The following is a 19,510-nucleotide window of genomic DNA, read 5'->3' on the forward strand; positions in this document are numbered from 1 at the left end:
ATCATCTTACAACTGTCAGAATGGCCAAGATCAAAAACACTAATGACAGCTTATGCTGGAGAGGATGTGGAGGAAGGGGAACATTTCCCCATTGCTGGTGGGAGTGCAAATTTGTACAGCTGCTTTGGAAATCAGTATGGCAATTTCTCAGAAACTTGGGACTCAACCTACCTCAAGACCCAGCATATTCTTTGGCATATACCCAAAAGATGCTCAATCATACCACAAAGACATTTGTTCAACTATGTTCATAGCAGCATTATTCATAATAGCCAGAACCTGGAAACAACCTAGATGCCCCTCAACTGAAGAATGGATAAGGAAAATATAGTACATTTACACAATAGAGTACTACTCAGCAGTAAAAAATAATGACATCTTGAAATTTTCAGGCAAACGGACAGAACTAGAAAAAACATACTGAGTGAGGTAGCCCATAATCAGAAAGATAAATATAATATGTACTCACTCATAAGTGCCTTTTAGACATAAAGCAAAGAATGACCAACCTGCAGTCCACAGACCCAGAGAATCTAGACAACAAAGAAGACCCTAAGAGAGACATACATAGATCTGCCTAGAAAAGAGAAAGAGACAAGATCTAATGAGTAAATTGGGAGGGTGATGGGTGGGAGGAGGGTGGAAGGGGAGAGGGGAGGAAGGAAGGGTAGTGGGGGAAAAGGTATAACCCAATTAAAAACAAATAAAATTAAAAGAATAGTTTGTTAAATCTGTATTTTAATAGCTTACTTAAGTGTTCATAATTATTAAAAGTATAATTAAGGCATGAAAAGAAATTTTGCTATAAGTGTGTTCACTGTTTAGGAGACAAAGAAGGCAGAGAATCAGATGAGTAGAGGATTCCAAAAGAGACCCAACAATAGAACAAAACACAGCAATTTAGACCATATCATAAAGAAAAGGATATTGCTAAATCAGAAGGGCACATTCCAATTCTTCCTCCCACTTTTGGAATAAACCATGTGTATATATCACATATCTATTTTTGAAAGATGGGAAAACCAATCATTTTAATTCCCTCCTGATTTTTAAAAAGGACTTATATTTATTTATTGTGTATACAGTGTTTTGCCTGCATGTAACCTGCGGACTAGAAGAGGACACCAGATCTCATAACTGGTTGTGAGTCACCATGTAGCTATGGGGAATTGAACTCAGGACCTCTGGAAGTGCAGCCAAAGCTCTTAACGGCTGAGCCATCCCTCCAACCCCGCTCTTAATTTTTACAACGAAGTACTCACATATTTCTACTGTGACCATGTGTGACTTGTGTAAGAAAAAGTTACTATACTAACATAGTTGGTGGCTAGGCATGGTGGCACATGTCTTTAATCCCAGCACTTGGGAGGCAGAGGCAGGCGGATCTCTGTGAGGTCAAGGCCCATGTAACCGGTTCCAGGCCAGCTACTGTGCTATAGTGAAACCCTGTCTTAAAGAAACAAGAAGCCAAGCCAAACTAAGACAGCAGAAGCGCATCATCCTCTTGGCTGTGCTTTGTTCTGAGCATGAGTCTCCCTCCTGCTCTGAGAGGAGTCCTTGTGAGGCATGAAGAGGCATGAGCCATAAAGCGTTGTGTCTTCGCCTGCTCATCTGGCTCACGGGCACACGGTTGCACAAAGGGTCATTCATGCGGCTGCTGTTCACCACCACCAAGGCTCATGACCTCAGGCCGACTTCAAGCGCCATCTTCAGAAGGTGAGAAGCATAAATGGTTCAGGATTCCTCCATTTCAAGGAAGGGAAACTGAGTCACGGAGAGCCTGCCTTTTCCTCCCTTGCTGCTCTTCAGGTTGCTCTTGGTTTTAGGCTAGACAACTGAAACTGTCCCTGACTGGGTGGCGATGTCTCAAATCTCTTCTGAATTTCAACATCTTAGTGTGGGTGTGTGAGGGGCAGGGCCTTGTGTTTGGCCAAAGGGGTGCTTAATCCTGCCTGTGTGACACATCACTCCACATTCTGTGGTACATGATCTGACCAGACTCGCTCGGGTTCTCACGCCCATTTAAGGCAGGCCTGGCTTCTGCTTGGCTCTACACCCCGTGGATACTTCATTCTGTCTGGCACCCTCTCTGACCCTTACTGGCAATAAATACAGACCCCCCAAGTCCCTCTCCATGTATGTCCCTTGATGCTCAGCTCATGTCTTCTGCTTTCTGAGGTCAAGTGGCATCGGCTGTCCCCAGGTCACCCCCTCTCCACCCAGTCACCCTTTCTCAGCTGCCATCTCCTCTGTGCTTAGGAGTCGGCCTCTCTCCCTGCTCTGAATACTTATCTGTATCCAGAGCTTAGCCAGACACCATCTCTATGCACTGGTGAGGTTGGTTCCTACATCTCCGCAGATACCCAAACAAGAGTATATTCAAGTACTTTGCATAAAAATGTCATGGAGTTTACGTGCATCCCCACAATTTACTTCTACTATCTAATGTAATCCAAATATTATGTGAGGTTTAAGAAATAAAACTCTGCACTTGGGAGGCAGAGGCAGGCAGATCTCTGTGAGTTCGAGACCAGCCTGGTCTACAAGAGCTAGTTCCAGGACAGGCTCCAAAACCACAGAGAAACCCTGTCTTGAAAAACCAAAAAAAAAAAAAAAAAAAAAAAAAGAAAAGAAAAAAAGAAATAAAACTCTGCACATGTTCAACACAAATACAGTTAAACCAAATTTTACGTAGCTCGGGCTGGCTTCAGACGCACTAAGGATGATCTTGAATTCTGATTCTCCTCCGCCTCTACCCCCTAAGGACTAGATTACAAGCGTGCATTGCCACTCCTGGGGAGAGCTTTGTGCATTCTGGGCAAATACTCAAGCACTCTCTACCAACTGAGCAAAAGCCTCATCACCACAAACCAATATGGGAAAATGTCTGAAATTTTATCTTTATATACGTGGATGGGTGCTTTGCTTGCATGTATGTCTGTTGCCCCTGTTGTGTGTGGCAAAACTTTTCATGGGAAGACAAAACACATACATCCAGATAGGGAGCTCATGAGACACCAAAGTACAAATACCATCAAAGTCCAACTTGGTGAACCAATGAGTTTTATTGGGAATATGGGTGAAGGGTTACTTACAGGGGCAGAAATGACTCAAAGACAGCTGCACCATCAAAGCTCACCCCAATATGCAACACAACTTACAAAGCCTGCAGGCTGCTTAGCAGGTTGGAGAGTGAGTGTCCTTTCCAGGTCCCTCTGTCGGTCTACACCTCTTCCAGAGGCTCAGCTGGTTTCTGCTTTTTTTCCACGCATCTGCTCAGGTCTCAGCATCTTCTTGGCTTATCTAAGAGTCTTCTCTGCAGCTCAGCTTCACTCCTCTGAGAGGCTCTCAGTTTTTACTGTTTACTCTGGCAGGGAGGGCCCCTAGTGAATCTGGTCAGTTTCAGGGACTTCCGGAAGCTGTTTTGAGTTGTTTACCTTCCTGCTAAAGGAGCTCCCCTGTAGGATGGAATTGCTTTGATCTCCTAGGAAACTGCTGTACGGCAGCACCACATGTGTACAGTGTCAGCAGAGGCCAGAAGCGGGCATGGGATTCCCTGAGAGCTGGAGTCGGAATAATTGGGAGCTGGGACTAGAACTTGGGTCCTCTGCAAGTGCTCTAACTTCTCAGCCATCTCTCCAGCACCTAAAAACATCTTTTTGATCCTTGCTTGTATCAGCAGATGCAGAAGGGTCAACTAGAGGCTCCTTATTATCAAACTGTACCCTCTAAACATCCTTCCTACCTCCCCTAGAAACCTGGGTACTTTGCAGGGCAGAGACTGCCACTGATGATGAGAAAGATAGCAACTCTGACTGGTTGACAGACACTTCTCAGGTGCCAAGCCCAGAGTGAAATGATTTACATAATGATCTCATTCCGCAATAACAATAAACCTGTATTATCATCCCACTTCACAAATGAAGAAACTGAAGTTCAGAGTCACTTGTCCAAGGTCACCCAACAAGAAAACCATGGACCTGTTTCCATTGCCATCAGACTACAAAACCTGGGCTTTTCACCACACTGTCAACTCTTGGTCACTGTTGCTTCCATCAAATTTCCTTGACTGCTCTTTTGGGAACTGCCAGCCGTCCTCAGGTCTTGGTGATAGACAAGCCTCCTGCAGAGAGACAGCTTCTGGCTGCAGTCTCTCTGGGGTTTTCTTTGGTGACCTCGAGCCTGGAGGGTGGTAAGGGATAAGAACACTCAAAGCTCTGTGTCTCCTTCCACCCCCCACATTCTTGCCTCTGTGCATCCCTCCCTTTTTTTTTTTTTTTTTTTTTAACAACGCCTCTCTCCCACTCCTTGGAGACATTTAAGCAGCTAGAAGATTCTCCCTGGACACTCCAGAGTCTCCGAAGCTATGGGGCTGGCTGGTTTCTCTTGATGAAGAGTTGGTAAGAAAATGGAGCCGTGGCATCGGTGAAGATGCCCTAGGAGATCGCCTAGACTGAAGATAAGGTCCCTCCAAGCCAGTTCACCTACCTCTTTGGGACCCTTCCCCTATCCAGCCTCCGAGCCCTTGGGTTAAGCTCCACCCCTATCCCAGCACCTTAAAGTTTGGGGGGCTGCATTTAAGCCCCAGATTTCCAAGGAGGGGGTGTGTTGATTGACTTTGGGAGGCATCTTGTCCTGGAAGAACGGGGAAAATGTGGCAGAAGCCACAGATGCTGCCTCCAAGGACAGCTGTATAGCTCCCCGGGGACCCTCTGCCCTTTCCCCCTCCCACAAGCCTGGGCGAGCAGGGACCAAGCTTGCTTGTTATCACCTGACGCTGAGCAGCCTCTGATCCCATTGGTGGAGCCAGATTCGGTCTGGCTCTCCCGTTCCTTCTCGATTTCTCTGCCTCTCTCTCCTCCACGCTGCTTTGATTTCGCTCTTGCCTCTCTCTTCTAGTGCACTCACTCGCTGGGCTGCCTGTGAGCAACGTTGTCTTCTTGGTCTTCTTGCCGGGGGCAGTAGCGGTAGCTGCAGAGCCTGACAGGAGTGGCTGCCTGTGGGGCATGGAAGCAGCCTCCCCGATAGCCCAGAGAGAAGCGAGCGAGCCCCGCTGCCTGTGACCTAGGCGTCAGGCTGCTGTCCCCTGCGTGGGGAGCTCATCATCCACAGAGAGGTCTCGCCTTTCCTTCTCTTCCAAGTCTCTCTCTGCAGGGCCGGCTAAAGCCAGGTAAGTGCGCTTCTTCCCCCAAACCATCCTGCGTACCCTGAAAGGCTGAGAGCTGTAGCCACCAGGGTCCCACAGCTGTCCTGGCTGTCCCTCTGGGTTGTCAGGCCTGGCGACCTTGTCCCCTTTCCCCTAAGTCCTTGGCAAAGAGCTTAACAGCTGGATCTGGTCTCCGGGGCGACACAGTTAGTTACCCCGTGACCATTCTGCGCAGCCGGCGATGCCAAAAGGTTCAGCTGGGTGGGGGAGCTTTCCCTATGTATGACATGCCAGTGGCTTTTTGGAATGAGCTTGGGGAAGGGGATCCAGTGTGTACAACGTGTCTGCATGGTTGGGAGGAGGCTATAGGCTAGTTTGCGTAGGTAGGTCTGTCTCCACGCAGTTCAGTTCCTTTGGGGTTTCTGACCGGCTTATGACATGTTTCCGAACATTTTTGCGCGTGGGGTACATGTGTGCGGGGGCAGCGTTTATCTGAGTAGCCTGTGGGCATATGTGGGCAGGGGCCCCAAGAGGCAGTATTTTTAGGGGGTGGACATGTCACTTGTCGTGTGGGTGGGAGTGCATGCTGAGGGAGTACTGTAGCAACCAGGCTGTTTCTACGCGGGAGGGGCAACTTGGGGCAAGCCGAGGTGGGTAGGTGGGAAGTGTGGGCACAAACCTCTGTTTGTGGGCAAACTTGAGTAGGTGTGCAAACCTGTTGGCCTGTGAAGAAGCAGGCGGGCCAACGTGGCCAGAGGCAAACATGTTTTCAAAGTCTGTGTCTTGGAACCTCCGTAGGGAATATCAGGATCCAGGCAAGGATTGACGTGTGTTTGAATGTACATGTGTGAACAGTCAGTCTTGTGGGTTGCTTGCCTTCTTGGGGGAGGCAGCGTTGCATATGTGTTGGTGCCCGTGGCTTCCTCTTTTCCCCAGATACGATTTGTGATGCTGAGGGGCACACACATGTGGGTTTGTATGAGCCTGTGGACATGAACGTGTGTCCGTTGTTGACATGAAGGCAGCAGCTTTTTGAAGGGGAAATACTGGGACATTCTTAGAATGTGCCAGGTGGAGGAGGGTACATCCATGCGTAGGTGAGGATGTCTAAGGAGGCGTGTGCTGAGGAGTGTGGGCACCCCTTGCGCATGTGTCTGTGCGTGCATGCCTGCCTGCGTGGGGGTGTGTACATGCTTGCTTAGGGTGGATTCACATGGGAGTGTGGGTGTTCCTAGGGTGTTGCCGCAACCCGTCCCTCAAAGGCTGCCCTTCCCTAGGCATCTGGGTGTACAGAAGCGGGATTGACACCCGCCCTTCGTCCATGCTGGCTGGCTGCCCTGGCAGGGTCGGTTGTTCCTACTCTCCCAGACCTTAGGCTAGGGTGGGGTGCCGCTCTCCCAGAGATCGAGAGGAGAAGGGGTGAGCAAGCACCTGGCCTGGAATCTCCACCCACCACCAAAGCTGCCCTTGCCTCTGGGAAGACTCGAAAAGTGAGGAAGGATCAAGGCAGGGACAGGTGTCTGCTCAGGGCAGGCGTAGGCTGGATCCCACGTAGGTGGGAGCCACTCAAGCGCTCAGGTGGGAGTGTGTGCTCATGTTCATGGGTACAGAAAGCTCCCTCCGAAGCTTCTTGTCAGGATCCAAGGCATTGCTAATCCCTTGCTGCTCCACACCTCTTTCCAAAATTACATACAGAAGTATTATTGTAGCGTTGTTTCCGATACCCTGTCCCATTTTGTCTCATTTTTGGAGGAGACCTGGTAGCATCCCCGTGTTCATTGACCATCGTTTTCCTATGCATGAAGCCAGGAACATTTGGCTGCAGGGAGCGAAGCTAAGATAATACTGGACTTGGGGAACACCTGGGCAGATGAGGCCATCAACCTTCCCTGCACTCCTCCCTGTACCTGCCTTCCAGGCAGTCCACAGATTAATTTAGTGGTGCCAGGCTCTGGAGCAGGCTTAATTGACAGGGAAATGTGGGTTGGATTTTTCTGGGAGCTATAAATAAAAGTACCTGATTTTGCAGGCACAAGGTGCCCTCACCTTAGCTCCTGGGCAAGAGAAGGGGAAGAAAGATGAGGGCAGAGACGGAGGTGCTGGGGAGATGTGCTGGGTGACAGGCTGCAGAAGAGAAGCCAGGAAAGACCCTGAGCGAGTCCACCCGCAGTTCTGTGTCTCCCCTCAAGTGCCCCATTCCTGGGAGAACCAGGCTATAGACAAGCCCAGCTAAATCTAGCCTAGTTAAGCTCAGTAAAGAAAGATAATGGTGTAGTCTTTTCCATGCCCAAAGGGCACAAAGTTGGGGTAGACCTGAAGGAATGGGAGTAAGAGGCAAAGGAAAATTCAATACAAAAGGATGAGAAAAGCAAACAGTGGGAACACAGTTTTATCTCATGTACACACTATACGTGCACACACAGCCTTAGTCCGTAAGAAAGAACTCAGCCTCCAGAGTGTAATTTGCAGGTTGTGTGGACATGTCAACATCCTCAACTTTGGGGATGAATAAGGAGGATAACAGTGCCTATATATCCCCCAGACTGAGTGAGATGTTAGCAGTTTGTTGGCCCCCAATAGATGTCAGTGTTGAAAGTAATTCTTTAAGCTGGGGGCGGTGGCACACATCTTTGATCCTAGCACTCAGGAGGCAGAGGCAGGCAGATCTCTTAGTTGGAGGCCAGCCTGGTCTACAGAGTCCCAGTACAGTCAGGGCTCCACAGAGAAAACCTGCCTCAAAAAGACCAAAAGGAATTCTTTAAAAGAGTGAAGTAAGCACACACTCCCAATCTCAGCGCTTGGGAGGCTGAGGCAGGAGGATAGTGAATTCAAACTCTGGTCTGCATAGGAAGATCTTTTCTCAGAAAAGAAGAGAAGAGAGAAAGAAGTAAAGGAAAGAAGAAAAAGTCAAGTGAATCTGTGAAAATAGAAACTGCACGTCAAAGTAAAGGACCAAAAAGAGTTTAAAGCAGGCTGTGGCCCATACCGCCCCCACCCACCAGAGATCTATCCAGAGCGTTTGTCCCTCCATCCCTCCACAGCAGGGCCCCTAGCTGCTTTAGTCACTCTAGGGAGGAGTGAGGCCAGAGCCACAGGGTCTTGGCACCTGTGGACTCTGGCTGCCCCTGACCTGCCACCTGCCTCAACCCTCAGGCCTCGGCCCCTCAGCAGGTGCTTCCTGTGTCCCTCCTCCTCCCGAGCCTCTCCACTCCCACCCTTTCTCTTTTCACGCCTGCTGGCTAAGGGCCCCTCCCTCCTCAGCTCCATCTGCTGCAAATCTGTCCCTGCCCAGTGTTTGCAGCGTTCCCACTGCCTCTGCCACCTGTCAGGTGCCGTCTGCTCTGTGGACCCTCTAAGGAAAGCAAAGAGCCCCTTCCAGAGGCTATCCCGTCTCACCTCGGGCCCCTCCTATCCAGGCTAGCCCCCGTTGCAATCTTTTCAATCACCTCGATGAGGCAGGGGGCGTTCGATGGGTAAGCGAGAGACTCCACCTCTCAAAGCATGCTGGGAGCAGCACATTCCAGAAAGCCCTGTGATGGGAGGGAGATGCTAATCCTTCTTCTGGCTCTCGATCCCCACAGGATCCACACCAGAGGGGACCATGGAACTGCTGTCCACCCCCCATAGCATCGAGATCAACAATATCACTTGTGACTCTTTCCGTATCTCCTGGGCCATGGAAGATAGTGACCTGGAGAGGGTCACCCATTATTTCATTGACCTCAACAAGAAGGAAAACAAGAATTCCAACAAGTTCAAACACCGGGTGAGTAAAAGACGTCCTGATACCCTCCCCGCTCCTATTTTACGTGGAAGCAAGCAGACAAATAGAGATGCGGTAGATGCCTGGCCAAATTCCAGACTCTTCTCACGGGGTCATCTTGCCAAGGGTCACTTCTGAGCCTTAGTGCCTTCCTTGGTAATAATGGGATGACCACACTACCCCTGTAGAGCTGTTGAAAAGACTCCGTGAGAGATGTTTTCGTGCTGTTTGGTACCAGGCGTACCACAGCTCCAACGCTGTTATTCCCCATGGCTGGAACTTCAGCACAGGACTTGCGGGTCACACTTGTGGTTGGGTGAGCTACGTAGGCGCCTTTCATCTGGGTATGTGATACTGTACACAGTCCTAGGTATTCTCTGCTGCATCCCTGCCTGCTAACCTATTTCCTAGATGTAGAAAGACACGTAGGAGGATGCTCTTCAGTGTGTCCCTTCCCCAGGTTAAAAGCTAGCATAGGAGCAGGTGGGAGGGAACCTCACATCTTCTCCAGCTGTAGAAGATGTAGCATAGGCTGGGGAGAGTTCAGCGTGAAGGATCTTACTCCCAGGGTGACAGCCTTGGTGTGGGCGCTCGCACTCCTCTCTCTCTCTCTCTCTCTCTCTCTCTCTCTCTCTCTCTTTCTCTCTCTGTTTCCCTCTCCCTTATTCCCTCTCGCTCTCTTTCTGTTTCTCTGTCGTTTATTCTCTCTCTCTCTCTCTCTCTCTCTCTCTCTCTCTCTCTCTCTCTCTCCCTCTCTCTGAATCTGGCTCCCCAGATCTGGGTGTCTTTTGGCAGGCCAGTTGCCACGGTGACGTGAATGTTCCGCACCATCCCCTTGGCCCTCCCCCCAAAGAATAAGGCATATTTTTCTCTTCCTCCCTGGCTTCCCAGCATTTGCTGTTGCCGTGGAGACAGCACTGCAGTGTGCAGATTTCTCAAAGTCTCCCTCAGAAATGAAGGTCTTGCCACCTTCAACTTTGGGGCCCTCCTCCCTAGTGGTCTTTCTCCTTAGTTCTCAAGAGAATGGGGCATCATGGGGCTTGAAGGAGGTAGCTTCAAGCTACTGCTTGCCTCTTCAGTGAGATGGTGGTTGGGCCACAAAACCGTGGAGTCTCTGAAACTCCGATCCTCCTTGGGAGGAAGAGGAGAGATGTTTTGGGGGAGTGGGAATTCCGGAATAATGGCAAGATGGGATGTGACTTCAAGACTGATCTTTGGTTCTCCATCTGTACCCCTCTCCTCAGGATGTCCCCACCAAGCTCGTGGCCAAAGCAGTGCCTCTGCCCATGACAGTGAGAGGCCATTGGTTCCTGAGTCCCCGTACAGAATACAGTGTGGCCGTGCAGACAGCGGTGAAGCAGAGTGATGGGGAGTACCTGGTATCTGGCTGGAGTGAGACTGTGGAGTTCTGCACTGGAGGTGAGACCCTGATGGTGCATGAATACCCTGCCCCTGTAACACATCTGGCTTTGTTGGGCCAGGGTGGGAGGGACTCCTCATCTTAGCCAGGCATACACAGAAACATCTGCTGCACCCTGGGTGCTATGCTTAAGCCAGAGGGGAGTCTGCCTAGACAGATGCACACTCTACACATTGGCAGTGCCACCTGCATGAGGAATGGAACTACTTTCTGGCTTTTTTCAAGGGAAATATATATATATATATATATATATATATATATATATATATATATTATACATATGTATATATACATATATATAACTTTATTTTTATGTGTACATTTGTGCTTGTGTGTGCACACATACATTTGAGTACCCACAGAGATGAGAAGAGAGTGTTGGATCCCCTGGAACTAGAGTTACAGGTGGTTGTGAGCCGCCCTATGCCGATGCTGGGACTTGGACTCCTGTCCTCTGCAGGAGTAGCAAATGCTCCTCACGGATAAGCCATCCCTTCAGTCCCAAGAATATATATTTGTCATCGTGGTAAATAGATGTAACATAAAACTGGCCATCTGAACCGTTTCTAAGTGCAGAAGCGTTAAGTGGTTTTATATTGTGATTGTGCATCCGATCTCTAGAACTTCTCCATCTTGCAAAGCTAGAACACTATACCCTAGGAGCCCTCACTTCCCATTTCCTCTCCTCTGGGTCATGCCTACCTTTGTTTGTTCTGTCTTTCTGATCTTTGACTCTGCAAGGTGGCTTGTATGAATGAGATCAAAGTATTTGTTCTTTGGGGACTGGCTTATTTCTTTTACCTGAATATCGGCAAGACTATTTGGTCACCAATAGTCTACCGCTTGTCATTTGGTAGCTCAGTAACATTTTGCTTATCCTGAGTATCTCCTTAGCCTGGAAAAATGGTTCCCATCTCGTGGTCTTGTAAGGTCTCTTAGGCAGAGCCTCACTCACAGATTCTAGCCTGAACAAACACTACCTTGTATATGCTTGTCACCGATAGCCAAGGAGCTGCCCCAGAATATTCTATCCCTTTGGTGTCCATGTGTGATCTGCTCCAGATTGCTCTCTGTCACAAGGAAGGGGCAGAGAACATTCCCTGCCCTGGGGCCTCCAAGGCTGCTGGCTCCATCCTCTGCCAAATTCTGTGCCCCCGGTCTCCTTGAGTTGCCGTACCTGTACTAGAGCAGCACTCTCGCTCCTCGTAGGAGAGGCATCTTGGTTTGCCCCTGCCCCCGAACTGCATATGCGGTGGGTATTTAATTTAAATTGAAGATCTGGGATTGGTGTAGTTGGGTCTACCCTACCTTTTCCAGAGACCAAGCACACAGAACCGTGGCGCTATCGTAAGGAAAGGGCACCTTCAGCGCTACCATAAGGAAAAACCACCTTCCTCTAATGTGTTCCAAGACACTGTGTAGCCAACCACTCTGCGCAGTTCCCAAGGCCCCTGGTCCAGTCTCAAGGCAGTTTTCCTGTCCTGGTATCAGCCCTTTATATTTCTCCCAAATAGAGAGGCTCAGGTAGACAGCTAGTGCTTTAGCTCCTCTTTCCTGAACGCTCACCTGAGGCCCAGGCTTTAATTCTTCCTCAGCCCCACTTAGAACTACAGTTAGCAACCACACTAATTGTGGAGTAGGCTCTCACCCTGGGTTTGAAGGGCCTTCCCCAAAGGACCTTGTATTTTCTCTCTCAAGTCTTTACTTTTCCTATTGGCCCTCTTTTCACCGGGATGGCAGTCTTGGAGCCCCTGGTATAATGACAGGCATTCCTCTGTCCTTTCTGGACTCAGAGGACCCTGAGACTCTGGCAATCCTGCCGCAGAAGTGAGAACAGACAACAAACAGTTCTTCATGTTCCCAGTCAAGGCCAGCTGGCCTGTCTCATCTGAGTCCAGGCTATTGCAGAAGCGCCCCTGTTGGTCCAGAGGATGAGGTTGCCTGCAGGCTTGGTGGGTGGTGTAAAGAGGAAGAAGTTGCCATCCTGCAGTGGGTCTTTTGCTCATCTCACCTTGCTCGGACTCTTTACAGATTATGCCAAGGAGCACCTGGCCCAGCTGCAGGAGAAGGCTGAGCAGATTGCTGGCCGCATGCTCCGCTTCTCCGTGTTCTACCGCAACCATCACAAGGAGTACTTCCAGCATGCCAGGTAGGGCAAGACAGACCGGCTGGGGCTTCTCCCTTCCCGGCTCTTCCTCTATCCCAGAATGCCAAGGCAGAAGTATAATTGCAAGTTTAGGACCAGCCTGGGCCACACAGCAAGACCTTATCTCAAAAAAAAAAAAAAAGACTACTACGTTAAGGTTGGGGCTAAGGAAGGATCAAGGACGTTGAAGTAGGGCTTCCTGGCAGAGAACCCTGCTGGCAGAGTCAGGTAATAAGTTCTAGGTATGACCCCACCTTCTGGGACAGTCACTGGAGTCTGTCATGCGCATTAGCTTCTCTCCATCTCAGGACCCAGGAGCACAGGCAAGAAGAAGTCCAAATGAAAGGCGCCTGGACACAGAAAGCTCTGGGGAATCTTAGCCGGCTAGCTCTCAGAGGCTCCAGAGAAGCATTTTGGGGAAATCTTATAGGATACTGATGAGAGACAGGTAGGAAGCCAAAAGCCAGGGCTTGGAGGATCCCACCCACGTGACCCACCAGTGTAGCCTCAGACTTACTTGTCAGTGGCTCACGTGTACATTGCTCTCTTTTGAGGAGAGAGGCGGGGAGCAGGGAAGAAGGGGAGAAAGAGACAGACAGACCAGCTCTAATACTTCAGCCTACTGATGTTGAGCCTAAGGCACCAAGGGCTGGCAAGTCATTTGTCTCTCAGGACAGCCAGGACGAGGTCTTGTCCACCCTCCCCCACGTCTGCTGACGCGGCTTCAAGTCTATGTCCTTCTAAGCTAGGTCAGGGCAATCTGCCACAGTTACTGTCTTTATCATTTCTGGCAGCTGTGGTGGGCGTTCCCCACCCTTGCCCTAAGAAAACAGTAAAGAACCGGAGTCTTTGGTACTTCTCTTAAAGAAGAGGCAGTGGGCCTGTTTAGGCTTCTTTTTTTTTTTCAGAATGAAAGAGACAAGGGATACCCACCTGCGCCCGGCTGCTTATTGGGGGCCAGGGCACATAGACTAAGGATTCTCATCCTCCCAGTCTGGCGAGGGAGACAGCATGAAAGGACTTCATGTCTGTGGTTAGTGGAGGCTGCAGGCTAACAGAACTGCTGGAGTCGGGCTGGCTCGTTCTCTGCTCAGCTACACATTGCAGCCAGGTTCCAGCAGTGCTAACCCATGATATTTCCCCTTCTCTTTGGCTGTCCTCCTGGGTGGGCAGGACCCACTGCGGGAACGTGCTGCAGCCTTACCTGAAGGACAACAGTGGCAGCCACGGCTCCCCAACCAGTGGCATGCTGCACGGCGTCTTCTTCAGCTGCAACACGGAGTTCAACACAGGCCAGCCCCCACAGGACTCCCCTTATGGCCGCTGGCGCTTCCAGATCCCTGCCCAGCGCCTCTTCAACCCCAGCACCAACCTCTACTTTGCGGACTTCTACTGTATGTACACAGCCTACCACTATGCCATCCTGGTACTGGCACCCAAGGGCTCCCTGGGGGACCGCTTCTGTCGTGACCGGCTGCCCCTCCTGGACATTGCCTGCAACAAGTTCCTGACCTGCAGTGTGGAAGACGGAGAGCTGATCTTCCGCCACGCTCAGGACCTCATCCTGGAGATTATCTACACCGAGCCTGTCGACCTGTCCCTGGGCACGCTGGGAGAGATCAGCGGGCACCAGCTCATGAGCCTGTCCACTGCCGATGCCAAGAAAGATCCCAGCTGCAAGACCTGCAACATCAGCGTGGGCCGCTAGGGACTCCTGGGGAGCTGGCGGCCTGGGGAGAGATGGCAAGAGAGCGGGGATGTGTGGCTTAGGTTTGGGGAGCTGGCTTTCTCTTCCTCCCCCTGCTCCCTCCACTCTGTCCATCTACCCTTCCCCCACCCCGTTGTTGGCGACAACAGAAGGTAGTCCTCTTGTTAGCATGGCCCATTTCAGGCCTGGTGGACTTGGGGTGGGGGGCGGTTCACGGCAGGAGATGACTTCCTTTTCTGTTTTTCCTCTTCTGTTTTTGGGCCTCAAGCAGGCCTCTATCTCCCAGAGTCCTCCCTGTCTCCTGGGCCAAAGCCCGTGTGTAACCTGGTCTCCACATAGATGCAGAAAGTTGTGGGGCACTTCCTTCTTAGCCCCACCCACCCCACTCAGGGCCACCCCAGACAGCCCCCTCCCTACTCAGCTGGGCCCCAGGTCTTTGACTCCTCCAGGCCAGGACCCTCCCTCTATAAATAAGTTCCTGCATTGCTGTCTCACCCTGGCTGCTCCTCCCCCCCACCCCTAGAGCCCTCTTCCCGCATGGGAGAACTGTCCATCCTTTCTGTCACTGTCACCAGCCCGCTTAAGATACCCTCCCACTTTCCGGAAAAGTACCCTCTCTCGTTTCCTAGTTTGGAGGGCTCTGGGCTCTTGAGATTTTACTTTCTTCTGTCTGGGATGATATATTCCTTGGCAAACCTTCTCCCTCGCTTAGAGAGCACAAGGGCCTAAAAGCGCGGGGGGGGGGGGCAGCTGCTGGGGTCGAGGAGGGGGAAGGAGACCCCGAGACCTAGTCCTCAGCCAGAAGTGGGCCACCTCATGTCTTGATAGGTCTGACAGAGCCAGAGAACCGAGTGTGGCCCGCAGAGCCCTGGCACCCCCTGCCCAGCTGTGCATTTTGCTCGCTCCTTCGCCCGCTCTGCCTTCGAGTCATGACTGTTCTGTGCTGTGTGTGAGCCCGACTGTGGGCTTCTCCGTCACGCCACCTCCTGCCCTATCTGGGCTGCTCTCCTGGGGAGTTCTTGATGAGCCCCCCCCATCACACACACGGTTTCCCATGTGTTCATTTTGTTCCTGCTGTTGTCTGGGTCAGGAGGGCGGTGAGAGTGGGCAGGCAGGTGGGCAGGTAGAGTAGAGGGAGGAGGGCAACGTCACCGTCACATTTTCAGAGGTGACAGATGACACACAGGCCGCTGGATTTCTGTGAAGGACAGAGGAGCTGGCAGGCCCACAGGGCCATCCCTCTGAGGGACAGGTGAATGGCTGGTCTCCAGAGGTGGTGTTGGTGGACAGCAAGCACCTCATTGGGATGGCACAGGAGGTCTGGGATCCTGGGAAATGTGTGTACAAGAGGATCTGACCCCTAAGCCCCCCTCCCTCTGCTGACAGCGCTGCTGTAGGCGTGGCCTGCTGCCTTGTCCTCTGTCCCTGGGTGGGGCACACCCTCCTGTGCTGTGCTTGCCATGTGCATCAATAAACCACCTTGGCCCAAGGGCTCCATCTGTCTTGGTTCATTCAGGCAACTACAGTGAAACCCCACAGATTTACAAATAGCAAGACCTTTTCTTTCACCGTTCTTGAAACCAAGACTCGATATCTGGGGAGGGCCTGTTTTCTGATGCACAGACAGCCATCTCTGCCTTCTTTCTGAGCACCCCACACCCCCGCTATGATGGAAGGGATGAATAGTTTCATTAGCCTTTAAGTTTTTTTTTTAAAAAAAATTATGTGTATGTCAGTACACCGTATACCTGCCTAGTACCCGTCCAAAAGAAAGCTCTAAAGGCTGTGAACCACCATGTAGGTGCTGGGACTCGAACCTGGGTGCTAACTGCTGACCCATATCTCCAGCAGGCTCCCCTTTTCAAAAGCTAGGGTTATTAGTCCAGTCCAGCCTCCCGCTCCCTATGTGAGCTGAACTTGAACTTCTGATCCTCCTATTTCTGCCTCCAGGGTGCTAGGATCTATAAGGACATGGAGACTGGATGCGGGGCTCTTTGAACGCTAGACCAGCACTCTACTGAACCACAGCTCAGTCCACCTTCCAGCCTCCTTTGTCAGGGCACTGATTCCATTCCTAAGACTCCATCCTCGTGAAAGGCAATGCCACCTCAACCCAACACTGGGAGTTGAATTTCGATATGAACTTTGGGTTTGGGGTATATGCAGGGCAATATAGTGCTTCTCTTCGAGATGGAAGAGAGATGAACGGAGTGGTTGAGGTGCTGTAGCCACCAGGGACCTCACATGGGTATGCCACCTGAGGCCACCTGGAACTGCCCGAATCCTACAGTGGGTGACAGGCACAGCTTCACCCGTGAAAACAACTTCGGAGATCATCTCATCTCACTCCCTCCCCGTGCTTTCCAGATGTCACACTGGGGTGTCTAGGGAATGTGTGCCTAAAATCCCTGTACCCTGATGAGTCCTCCCTACTGCCACAGCCTGCCATGGCTCAGACCCAGGTGCCGCTGGATTCCCCTCTCCCGAGAGCCCTGTATCCCCTCCTCCCTGGCAGGACTCCGCGGTTGCAGATCTGAGTCACCTCTGTGCCTATTATTATAGGCTTATTAAAATGGTTCTCAGCTGCAGTGGAAATGTTCCAGAATTGTCGGAGGTACCTTACCAGCACTAGCCCTGCCTGAGTCAGGGCCAGGTTTACATGTGTCATGGGGCCTGGCCGCTCTGGGAGAAAGGAAAACCCAAGGGCAGTTTACCACCGCCGAGAGCCTCCTGTGCGGGCACCGGCTGAGGAAGGACTTCCACACAGCAGCTGGGTTGGTCTACATGGCGCGGTATTCCTACCTCACTTCGGGAAACTGAGGCGCAAAGAAGTTTAGAGGCTTGCACGTGTCTATGGGAATTCAAAAATGGGAACATTCCACTCGGAGCCCCCGTGGCTGCCTTCTTGAGAGTATATCAGTTTATGAGTGGGACAATTAGAAAGACTCAGGCAGGGGCTGTCTCCCACTTAGTGACCCTTCCCACTGTTCTTCCAGCTAACCAACCACATGCCTAGCTTCAGAATGACGCCAGGGGGGGCTATAGAGTTACAAATGTCACAGGGAGGCTTATTTTAAAGGAGTGGGTAGCAGCGAGCCCAGGGTTGAAGGATGCCTCTGGGCAGTGTGGATTCTCAGAGTCGTTAAGAAGGGTGGGCTTCAGCTGTCCTTTTGAAAGACCTTCTGGGTCTCTTGGAAAGAGGGACTGACTCACAGTCCTCATACTGGGGGACAGGGGTAGAGAACAGAAGTAAGCCTGCTTCCTTCTCTGTCTGGATGGGCACTCCCAGCGCATGAGCGACCCTGGACTGTAAGTACCCGGCAGAGAGGGTGGGCAGACCACCCACTCCAGGCTGTGCTGGGATTCTTTCTCGCTTAGGGTCCATCTGACCCAGGAAAAGGGGATGCATACAGACATACACACCATCCACATAGGGATGGATGCACACCCCTTCCCTGGCACTGGCTTTGGAGGAAGCAAAGGAGGTCCAAGGTGGATTGCAGCTAAAGGACCTTAGTTTGTCTCCAGGGCTGAGTGGAAAGGGAACTGAAGGCTAGGCTCAGGGTTATATATAGGTAGGCGCTCCCCTGTACATGACACAGGCACAAACACATGGTCGTACCTATTTCCCTCCAAGGCACACATGACCCCCATATTCTCCTCTGCACTACTGTGCACCCAACTTCTCTGCTTCCTCTTTGCTCCCTGGCCAGTATCTGTACTTTTAGTCCTTGGTGGAAAAGAGCTCCGCCTGCCAGAGCGGAGTGAGCAGAAGGCCAGTTCTACGGGCTCCGGAATTTCCTCTGTCTTCTGTTTGTGACTTCTCTCGGCTAGGAAAAGAGGTAGCTGAGGTCCCAAGGAAAGGGACAAAGAGGGACTGTACCCTGAAATGGAGAATGGCCTGATTTAGGAAGCCGAGCTGAGGTGATTGCCCATAAAAGTGTGGCCGCAGCATCTGGAGAAGATTGGAACCAGATGTTCCGGGATGGGGGCAGGGAGGGCGTCAGGCAGGAGCAGCAGCTCTGGTCAGGAGGTTGGGTTGGGTTGGGGGGGCGGGCAGTGGGGTGGCTCGTGGCACTCTGGGGAGAACACCTGGCTGCCCTCTCTCCCCAATTCTCCAAGGCAGGCATCACTGTTTGCAAACCGGAGCAGCCAAACCTCACAGATTCCAGAATCCGCCTTGTGCGTAGGGACAATCAAGTACAGGGCGGAACTTGGGAGGTACCCAGAAAGGCCACCAGCTGGCCAGAAATATGTCCTTGCTGCCCCACAGGCACCGTTTTGCTGCGGGCTAAGCATGCTTGCTCCCCTTCTGGCAGAGGAAGAGCTGCCTTGAGCTCAGGGTATCTAACTGGAAACCGGTATACCCAGAAATTTGTTTTCAGAACAGGAATAGAGAACTGTCTGGGATGGGTAGCTCTTTGGCAGAGAAAGCCTGATCATTAAGAACCTCCTCTTTGCTAGGCGCAGTGACAGGCTGTGCTCAGAGGTCACTTTCCTCCTTCGTCATAACCGTGGCAGGGCAGGTGTTCTATCATTAGCATGGCAGTATGACACAGCTGGGGCTCAGAAAGGGTGACTGAGTCATCCTGGGTTTGCACAGGCACCCAGTGATAGAACCAGGGCCCAAAAATGGGCTGTTGGTGTTGAAGATCGGAAACTTTCTGCTTCTGAGACGCATGAGAGGAAAGGAGGGAGGTAAAAATGAAAGTGAGGGGCAGAGTTGGCCTTCCAACCTTCCTGGTTTGACAGTCGAGGCAACGGTGGGCCCTCCTCGGTTCCTTGAAAGGATCCCAGGGGCCTCTGCATCCTAGCCTGCATCTTGGTGGCTTTAGAGCCTGGATGTTGGGGTTTCTTGACTGTCTCTGTAGTAGCAAGGGAGCTGTCAGTGGGTGGGTAGGTTTAGGGAGCAGACAACCAGCGTGGAGCACCTGGTCAGTGTCACAGAGGTAGCTGTCCTCCGGCTGTGCTGGCCTCTCTGCCACGATGAGATGTGCTCCCGGATAACACAGGCAGAAGGCTCTGCAGCTCGTTTCTCTCCGCCTGACTCTAGAAGTGGAGGTGAAATGGGCCTTCTCCCTGATGTCTCCATCATCTGGTATCTGGGCACTGGGGACACTCACTGAGAGCTGGGGGACAGTGGAGGAGCCACTGGGCCTTCCTCAGCCACAGCATCGCATATACTGCATTGGAGCTGACCTAGTTCAGATTGCTAAGTGTTTAGGCGTGAGGGTAGGCTTGTACTGGGGAGCATTGTGATTTTATCAACTCTTAAAAAACACTTCCATGAGCCAGGTGTGGTGGCACCCAGGAGGCAGAGAGGCAGG

General features: G+C 51.5%; 1 protein-coding gene across 2 annotated transcripts; it reads left to right on the forward strand.

Moving 5' to 3' along the window:
* The first annotated feature begins 5,038 nt into the window (after positions 1 to 5,038).
* On the forward strand, positions 5,039 to 15,674 carry LOC121462531 (phytanoyl-CoA 2-hydroxylase interacting protein). Of its 2 annotated transcripts, none has more exons than XM_041674171.1 (5): positions 5,039 to 5,170; positions 8,728 to 8,912; positions 10,154 to 10,328; positions 12,361 to 12,478; positions 13,649 to 15,674. In XM_041674171.1, exons 2-5 carry the CDS (start codon positions 8,748 to 8,750, stop codon positions 14,181 to 14,183), a joined length of 993 nt encoding a protein of 330 aa, XP_041530105.1. In that variant the 5' UTR covers positions 5,039 to 5,170; positions 8,728 to 8,747; the 3' UTR covers positions 14,184 to 15,674. The 2 variants fall into 2 exon arrangements, with proteins under 2 accessions (XP_041530105.1, XP_041530095.1); XM_041674161.1 differs by lacking the exon at positions 5,039 to 5,170 and adding an exon at positions 8,455 to 8,619.
* Positions 15,675 to 19,510: the final 3,836 nt, after the last annotated feature.

The sequence above is a fragment of the Microtus oregoni genome, unplaced genomic scaffold (genome assembly GCF_018167655.1).
Source record: "Microtus oregoni isolate MIOR12 unplaced genomic scaffold, Mior012 000001F_ref0000356, whole genome shotgun sequence".
NCBI classification, from domain to species: Eukaryota; Metazoa; Chordata; class Mammalia; order Rodentia; family Cricetidae; genus Microtus; species Microtus oregoni.